Genomic DNA, 9,627 nt, shown 5'->3' with positions numbered 1-9,627 from the left:
TATATGATGGGAAGGAGGCAGAGACTGGGGAAAGGCAAGTCAGTGCAGGAGAAGGATAATGGGGTATGTGTCACATAAAAGGTGCCATTCCTTTGTGCTTTGACCAAGAGAAGAGGAAAAGACCCTGAGTTGGGGACGAAACACTTTGGCACAGCGTTCCCCACAGCACTAGGTTATTAGTGTTCCCTCCATTTTGTAATTTGTGAGAGATGTTGGTATCTTTCCTTTCTGTCTGAAGAAAAAATCGTGGCTAAGCACTTTGTCCATTGTGCCCAAAAAGTAGGTGTCCCTCACGGCGATGAGCAGGCCAGGTGGGATTCATGTTCAGAATCATGGAGTGAGAATATGGCCTCCAGGTAACAGCATAGGCCAGCGACTAGGTGGGCACAGGCATTTAGGTCATGACTTGAGAGGCTCTGAGACCTTACGAGAAAGCAGCAGACTGGTGGATGTAGGATGACTGACAAGAGTGGAAGACGGACATGTGTGTGGCCTCTGGGCTAGAGGAAGAGAAATAAGGACTCAGTGACTGAGTTGCTGTCTGGTCTGCTGACACAGGAAGGTGACCCTTGGAGGCTCTGCTGTGAATGCCATGTGCATCTCACATGCCCTGTTCCCTGTCCTCTGGAACTTGGCTGTGGGATACAGGTAACTTCTAGGAAACCTCCCCTTATTTCTGGTCCCTTTATTACCTGTCATACTAAGAGATTCTCCAAGCCTCAACTTCTCTCCCAGTCTTTGTTTTCCAGCTTTACTGTCCTAATGGGTGCCACTTCCAAAGGCATCTATTTGGGCCCCTCTGTTGTCCTGCTGTTTCCATCACCAACTGTGTCTCAGGGACCCTGCAGCTCCCTCATTCTCCTGCAAGGAAATGTCCTGAGGTCTCTCTCCCACTATCTGCCTCTGATTCTCATTATCCCTTGTTTCCTTTAATGCTCAAAATCAGAACCTTCCAGAGTCAGGCCAAGTGCAATTGGGATCTGTTCCCAGAGAATCCCGTCTCTATTTTAAATCTCTGGAGACTGAGGCTGGGGATTCAAAAGGTGGGAGGTGGGTGTGCCTCTTGATGGAACCCCCTTGGGACAGTCCTGATATTTCCCTACAACATTCACACTTCTGCCCTTTTGAGAGAAATTGTTGCTAAGTTGGATTTCTGGCCCTCCGTCCTCTGCCCAGGACCCACTGTGTCTGTCTGTGTCCTGAGAGAACTTCTGTGGTCCTTCATTCCCTGCTGCCTGCCACCATGCCAGACCGGGAGCCCCCTCTGGAATTAGGTCTCATGAAAGAGGAGAAGGCCAGACACCCTGAGTACTTGAGAAGAGGGTTGGGCTGGAGAAATGAAGGGAAGTGTCTAGTACCTGTGTCCCTGATGGCAGTATGGAACAGGGGTTATTTCCTGTGAGTATCTGGCATCCATCCAACGTCCATGTTTTCTTATCAGAGGAGAGGGGAGGAGATTAAAATTGTATTGAGATAACATAAAGTTTTTCTTTTCTTGTGTGATGGTTGGCATGTGCTTGGCCCAGATTGGCAGTATTGCAAACTGTGGCCTTGTCAGAGTAGGAGTGTCGCTGTGACATTTGGCTTGGAGACCCTCATCCTATCTGGCTTTAAGTTACTGTTCAGCTTGTTTCTGATGAAGATGAAGAAGTCCTCCATTCTTCTTGCAGTATGCCTGCCTTGGGGCTGCCATATTCCTGCCTCCATGATATGAACTGGACATCTGAACCTGTTACCCAGCCCCAGTGAAATGTCTTTATAGAGGTGACTTGGTCATGGTGTCTGTTCCCTGAGGTGAAACCCTAACTAACAGAGAAGTTGGTACCAGAACTGGGGTATTGCTGTCATATGTCTGAACATGCCTTTGTTTGGATGAATATGGATTTTAGAGCTTTAAATATCCAAACACTGGAATGTTTTCATTGGGGATCATTGGGCCATCCTAGTAGGAATATGGAAGAAGTTTGTACTGACACTGATGTGACTTGTTGAGACTTGGGCCATGAGGTTCCAGTGAAGTATTTCAACATGTGACTTAGATACTGTTGATGTACTGTTTTGGTTTAGAAGAATGTGGCTACTTTTGGCCCTTGACTGAGGAGTCTACCTCAGGCTCAGAGGAAGAGACTCAGATAAATTTCTTTGACATGGGAAGTCTCAGCAAAATCTTTGTTCTTTGGTTATTTCTCTTGAACAGACTTTTCAATGAGCTTAGCAATCTGAAAAAGGAAAAATTAAAAAAAAAATATGTACACTTCGAGTACTAAAGGAGCACCAGGAAGTGCTATGGAGCTGAATTCTATGATAAAGATAATTGAATTTAATTGTGTGTTTACCTTCAGGTAAAATCCTACCCAGCAAAATGTAGATGCAGGCATGGTGGTACACACCTTTTATCCTAGGAATAAAGGCCCAGGACATGAGTTCAAGACCATCCTGGGACAAAGCAGGCTCTAGGTGAAGAAAGGCTTAATCCCAGGGATAATAACACACACCTTTAATACAACGTTACAGGAAACTGAGCCCTGCAGATCTATTAGTACCAGGACAGCCTGCAGAGCAAGATCCAGGAAATCAAAGCTTAGGCAGAGTGGGACATGGGAAACAGAACGCTGGGAATGGAATGGGGGGGCGGGTCACGGTCTTGATGGCGCTCAGCAGAACTCAGCTGGTTCTTCCATGCGGCTCTGGCTTCACAGATAGAAACAGAATGGATGACAGGGACGACTGAGGTTGTTTAACTGGAGCTGAGCAATGAGCTGTGATTAAGAAGAGACCATTGTCGCTGAGGTGAGGGGAAGTATTTCCAGTGAGCTCAAAGTTGCTCTGTTCAGGGATAGCCAAGGTTGTACCACATGCTGCAGCTGTACTTGCTAATGTGTGAGAGTCACCCAGGTGGTACTGGTTTTGAGGGCACAAAGCAGTGATGAAGAACCCCTGAGGCTTGGAATTGTGAGAGAGCATGGAAGGCCGTTGATGAAGGTGCAGCTACAGTTGCAGTTGATGGTCCAGGACAGAAGAGTTCATGCAAAGGAACTGAGGCTTGGCACCATGAAGAGAGGATATGGGTGACGCCTACTTCAATGTGAGGACTCCAGCACATAGGAGATGCCAGTAGCATGAGATGATCACAAAGAACAGCAGTGGTTGTTGATTGGATCAACCTGAGCATAGAGGGCTACAGTGTAGGCTCACCTGTGACACCATGACTTCTCTAAACCCTCAGCCACAGTAGAAACTGAGTGGAAACAGACTCACTCAGAGGCCTGGAGAGAGGGCTCCGAGGTTATTAATGCCTGCTACTTGGCAGTACTTAGGTTCAATTCCCAACACCCGCATAGCAGGACATAACCATCTGAAACACCAGGGGGACATGTGACCCTCCCACAACACCGATGAATGCACGTTTTAAACATGATTTTCCACCCACTGAACTTCAGGAGAACCACTCTCTCAGGCCAAGCACTGATTGGAAAGCCCTAGATTATCTTCAATATGGTGGGGGGGGAAGGAGGCTGAGGTGTCCCTCCTCCTTTAGAAAGATTCCCACATCAAAACAAACCTGTCTACCCACACTCCCTCCATCACGACTTCTTTTCCCTGCACAGTAACATTTGTCAGCATCTACTGTTCTCGCTCAGAGCCTGAATGTCCCTGGATTCCCTGTCTTGCCATCTTCTGTGGCAGCCAGAGGATCCCGCATTTGAAGCCAGCCTGCTCTACAGAGTGAGTCCAGGACAGCCCCCTGCCCTGCCTGCACACCTAAGCAGTGAGTTTCCCTAGTGCTGTCTGTCTGCAGAGAAACATTGGCCGTCAGCCCCCTGCAGGAACCACAGTAAAGACCACAGTAGGTGTCCAGGCACCTCCAACAGGAACTGTCTCCATTCACTTCCACAGCCTGTGCACACTCCAAGCTCCAAGATGGCCTCAGTACCTCAGCCTCTGGACAAACCCTTCTTCTCTTTAGGAGTTCACCTTGGGTGGGCTGTAGCTAATGCCTGGAACCCACTCTCAACAGAAGGTACAAGGTGGGGTCAGCCACCCACTACATCCAAGGGATTCTAGGAAAGGAGGTGAAAAGAAGTGTTCCCTAGACCTCACTCCACACTTTTCTATTCATGCAGGCTTCTCCAAGCTTTCTCCCAACTTTACCTTCTCTTGAAGGCTGTTTTCTGAATTGTTACTCCCTAATAGTCCCATGATTAAGCCTGTTCTTGTCTGCTAGGAAATCATGTCACAGGAATAGAGTAGACTTGTATTGTCTTTCCAGTTCATTTCTTTTGAGCCCCCAAGATCCCAGGAAACACAAGGTCTAAGCTTTCCTTCACATCTTGGATTCTCTATCCTCCTAGCAGGTGCTCAGGGCAGTCAGTCACCATTGGAAGAAGCTGAAGTGTCCCCTTAGCCTCTGAACTGGTCCCCATCAGCACTCAGCAGCCAGACAGAACCTGGGCACCTGTGGTTTTTGCATTGCTATAGAGGTGCAGTGAGATCCTCTCAGCACAGGTATGGATGAAGACGTCTTAGAGAGGCTGACCAGTTCAGTCTTCACTGTCTTCAGGCACAGACTCGCTGCTCTAGAATGGCAGAGTGAGCTGTCCAGTCTAGATTGAGGACCACGACCAATGACGTTTTATATCCACTACAGACTTGGCGAATTATTAAAATTCAACAGGTTTTATTTTGGGACAGAGATTACAGATCCAGGATAGTTCCCATGACAATAGGGGAGGGGACAGCGGTATATAAAATCAATAAATTAATTCAAAGAACAAATGACAGGATGGGATAGGCAGTCATTCCATGGTCTTTGGCTTCCTCCAAGATGTTTGTGTGTGTCATAGCTCAAATGGTTGCATAGCGAGTCCCTCTCCTCTGGCCAGTAGGGCGCTCAGGCCTGAGACTGTAGGGAGGAGGTCGTTCTGTGCGTGTTGAGTTCAGGACAACCTGCAGGAGAAGAGGCTCATTTGCTTTATTTGGAGTCTGCTTAAAAAAAGGACAAATGTGGTTGGCAGAGCCCTTCCCAGTCCATACTCCCTCAGCCTGCAAAACATTATTTCAGCAGGTTGGACAGCCAGCTATGAAACACATTGGGCATGGGGACAGAAAGACCCACCTGACTGTAGGTTGGTAGGGGATCCAAGGAGGTGATCCAAATGCTCTCTAGAGGCGCGATGGAGGATGTGTCTTGAGGAGTCTGATGATCAGCTGCTCTGAGGTCATGGTGAAGTCGTTTGCACTTGCACATCACAAGGCCACAGATGTACAGGAGGACGATAATGACCAATGAGATGATGAACACGATCCTAGGGAGGTGGGCATGGTAATGTCATAAGTGCCGAGGCCATGCTCCCTTGCTCTACCTCCTCCGTCCCTCACCCTCACCCTGTCTCTGATGAACCCAGCCCTCAGTGAATGATGCCCTGGAGGGGTGAACCTCTGCTTACCTGAGGGGGTCATTTTCAGGATCCCAGATTTTTCTTTCCTGACAGCATTCATTCTCACAGCATATGAATCCTTTGGGGCAGTGTCTAGTCAGGACGAACAAGCATGGGGAGATACTGATGACATCGCAGCCTGAAAGCAAAGGGTCCCTGCTTCCCTAGACACCTAGGTCCTTCAAGTGCAAGTCACCCTTAGTGTGTGGGGGTACAGATCCCTCTGGGGCTCACTGGGAAGGATTGCGGTATGGACCTGAGACCTGGGTTCACAGTTCTCCATGGCAGTAGTGTGCCCTTGTTCCTCAGGCAGAGTGGTCTGCTGAGGATCTTACACGGGAGGCAGGAGTGCGATACTGACCATTTGTCTCCCCCCTCCCACCTATGGAAGGTTGGGAATTAGCAAGAGTTACAGACCTGCAGATCCCATGGTTGGGTAAGGTGACAGGGGCTGTGGTTTCAGCATAGTGATTTTAATTAGGTGTCTGTCACCTTATCCAGGGCCAAATCTGAGCACACACCTGACCCCCCTGCCTTTATTGACACCATCGACAAAGTCCCATACTTATAGGTCTTCACAGTTATTCACAGTCTGTGGAAGGAAAAAGACAGAGGTCCGAGGTCAAAGCCTGGGAGTTGGGTCTGGGCTATTAGAGTGCTTGTTCAGCATGGCAATAGTACTTGCTATTTAGTACAGAACTCAAGAGAAGGCTGGACTATCCATGGCTGCACAGGCAAGGTGAGGCCATATAGGAAACAAGAATCTATGTCTCAATAAGAACTAAAGCTAGATATAGTATATCGTTTCAGACAGGCCCTCCAACTACCATGTCCAGGTTCAAATACAGAAGCCTACCTCTGGCTACCCAAGTGCTAGGCTTAAAATCTTGACTTACCATGGGAGCCCCCTAACAAGTTTGTATTGACACAGGCAAGTGTGTCCTGGCTTGTCCTGGCTCGCCTGGAATTCAGAGATCTACTTGTCTCTGCCTCCATATTCTGGATTAAAGATGGTCACCCTAACCCTGGCTCCCTCTTGGAAATTGTCCTATGAAGCTTCCCATAGTAGATTCTTAGATTCAGAGACTCCCAGAAAGCAACCTAAGCACCACGTTGCACCTACACCCTTGATTCACTGTCATCTGTCGACACCACTCTGGGAGTTCACTAAACACACTCATGTCCTATCCATCCTCAGGTCCCCATTGCAAACCCTTGCCCTGTATCCTTCAGTATTTTGAGACGCTCAGGGTCTCCATACAGAATCCCATGCTGTCATTAGCAGTACTGTGTAAGGTCTTAATTAGAACTCTCTTCCTCCAGGTATTAAGGCATTGCCCTTTCTGGCTACTTCACTTCAAAGCATCACCATGTGTGGTGGTGCATGCCTCCAATCTGAGAACTCCACAGGTTCTAGGGCAGCTAGACGTAGACCGTGTGCCAACCAATGAAGACAAGGAAGGCAGCTTTGGCTTTTATAATGATCCTTACATTAGCTTTTCTCTTGTTAAAGAGCAGAGGAAAGGACAGATGACAGTCACAGCTGGGTCATCTCTTCTCAATGCTCACAGTCCCTGTGTTCTTTGGTAAGGATGGGTACAGTAAGCTGAAGACACAAGGGCCCAGGAACTCATACACATGCTCCTTTAACTCGCTCTCTCCCTCCCTCCCTCCCCGTCTCCCTCCTCCTCCCTCCTACTCCATTCTTCCATTCTTATCCTTCCCTCTCCCTTTCTCTCTCTCTCTCTCTCTCTCTCTCTCTCTCTCTCTCTCTCTCTCTCTCTCTCTCTCCTCTCCCCACTTGTCCAAATACCACTGTCTTGTCTTGGACTGTATTTTTGTCAAGACAAGATTTCTCTGTGCACCCCTGGCTGTCCTGGAACAGGCTCTGTAGACCAAGCTGGCCTAGGAGTCAGATCCACCTGCCTCTGCCTCCCCAGTGCAGGCAATAAAGGTGTGTGCTGCTGACACCACTGGGCTCCTCTGCTAACTACATTTAAACAGAAGTTAAGGCAGGCATGGTAGACCCACCCTCTAACTCCTTTTAATTCCAATGCTGGGATACCAATGCAGATCTGTGGTGAATTCACAGTTAGTACAATCTACATAGTGACAGCCTGTGTCAAAAAAAAAAAAAAAAACGACAGGTTTAATAAACTGGATCCGGATTATTCCCTGACCCACCTTAACCATGTGGTCAGATCAGGATGGTTGGGAGCCTGAATATTAGTAAGCATGGATTTATCAGATCTGATTGGTGTTTTGACAACACTTGTAATTGGATCTGCAGAGAGGGTCAAAAAGGATGGGGAGGTCCCAGTTGGAAGCGTCTTGAACCTGGGTTCACTCATACGTGGCCTTGGATGGAGAATTAGGGGCTTCAAACAGCCAATGAGCACTGTTCTGGGGAGCTGACTTGGGAAGTCACTTACCACAGGCCCACCACCCAGAATATTATCAACCAAGATTGTAAATTTGATCCCAGTCCTCCAGAGGCAGAGGCAGAGGCAGAGGCAGAGGCAGAGTTGAGGCCATCCTGGACTAACGAGTTCTAGTATATCCTCAGCTAGAGGAACCATGTCTCAAAAAACAAAAGAAACCAAAAGATTGTAGGTTTAAAAGGCTTCTTCTGACCACTTCTCAGGAAAACCTACCAACCCAAGTCACTTAAAGAGTTTGAAGAGAAAGAGAGCTCCAATCCTCCCTCCCTGAGATCAGAGTAGAAGGACACCCAGCCTAGGAAGCCAAGTTGACTGTGAGATCAAGTTCAAACTAATTAGAGAAGTGAGAGAACCTCCACCTCCCTGGTACACAAACAGATAAGTCAGAGTGAATGAATAAACAACACCCCAAGGTCACTAGCCATGCAGGGTCAGGGAAGCAGAGACACCTAATCCAGACAAGCGAGACCTCAGGATCCTCAGCATGACTCAGAGGCATGCAAAGGCTAAACCGGGGTTCAAAGCCCCTATTCAGGGCTGTGCTTGGATCCACTTCCCAGTTAACAACACAGTCCTGCCCAAAATAGGGGCCCAGGTTTACCCAGGGCCTCCTTGTGGACCCTACTTCCACTTTCCCCAAACAGAGTAGGAAGGAAGTTACCAATGCCTGTGGTTAAGGGAATTCCTGTCAAGATAAAGCTGGGACAGGGCTCCAAGGCAAGCCTCTGCCCCCAAAGAGTCCTCCTAAGTCACAGAGTCCTGCTTACCTCATTGGAGCTTACTCCTTGCAATCCGAATATTGTTCCGAAGATCATGGTGAGTGCTCCTGGGACCCAGGCTTCCTGCATCCTGACAGGAGGGCCAATGAGCTTAGATGTGTAAGGACCCAGGAACTGGGCAAGACCTTACCAACTTCTCTCCTCCTATGGGGCCCAGCAGTGGTGTTGGGCTGGACCAGGCCTTAGAGCCTAGCCAGAGCTCAGGGAAGAGAAGTAGAGAGGGTCTGGCCTTGTTGAGTTTGAGGATGGAGGAATTGGGAGGTTAGAGAGTTTGATTTACCAACTTGGTGAGTTGGATGGAGCAGAACACTCTAGAACTTAGTCTGTTGTTCTGTGCTTAAATAGTGTTTAGAGCAGGGCAAGACCACACACCTTTAATCCCATCTCTAAGCAGGCACAGCTCTGTGAGTTCAAAACTACAATCTATTGGATCCGGGACAGCCAGGGTTAAATTTCAAAAGCCCAGTGGTGTTAGCACAAGCCTTTAATTCCCCAGCACTCAGGACAGAAAGAGGTGGATCTCTGAGGCTAGCCTGGGCTACGGAGGGGGTTCCTGGACAGCCAAGACTTCACAGAGAAACCCTTTGGGTGTCAGGAGGGGAAATGTCTGGGGAGGTGACTCAGGGGTTAGGAGCAGCTGTCCTTGGACCTGGATTCTGTGTCCAGCATCTTCATAGAAGATGGCTCATAATCCTCTGAAAGTCTACTTTTAGATCATCCCATCTTCTGAACTCTGAGGGCATCATGCATGCATATGGTGTACATACATGAGGCCAATCAATACTCATAGAAATAAAAATGACATAAATATACCTTAAACAAAACAAACCTTTAAGGTCAGTCAGGTGATTCAGTGGGGATGGAGAGATAGGAAGAGGGAGAACAAAAGGTGGAGAGGGAGAGGGCTGGAGAGATTGCTCAGTGGTTAAGAGCACTCAGTGTTCTTCCAGAGTTGACTTCGTGGGAAGC

At 48.3% G+C, this 9,627-nt stretch overlaps 1 protein-coding gene across 1 annotated transcript; it reads right to left on the bottom strand.

The window, feature by feature from the left end:
- Positions 1–4,845: 4,845 nt before the first annotated feature.
- On the bottom strand, positions 4,846–8,727 carry LOC148003057 (transmembrane protein 92-like). Its single transcript, XM_087575155.1, has 5 exons — positions 8,647–8,727; positions 7,008–7,044; positions 5,448–5,577; positions 5,117–5,306; positions 4,846–4,947 (listed from the first exon to the last, which is right to left on the bottom strand). The coding sequence occupies exons 1-5, from the start codon at positions 8,725–8,727 to the stop codon at positions 4,846–4,848; spliced, it is 540 nt and encodes a 179-aa protein (XP_087431281.1).
- Positions 8,728–9,627: the final 900 nt, after the last annotated feature.

Source organism: Rattus norvegicus, chromosome 10 (assembly GCF_021556685.1).
Source record: "Rattus norvegicus strain SHRSP/BbbUtx chromosome 10, alternate assembly SHRSP_T2T, whole genome shotgun sequence".
In the NCBI taxonomy this organism is placed as follows: Eukaryota; Metazoa; Chordata; class Mammalia; order Rodentia; family Muridae; genus Rattus; species Rattus norvegicus.
Note: the sequence above shows the minus strand (reverse complement) of the source record. Positions and strands in the feature narration are given on the sequence as shown.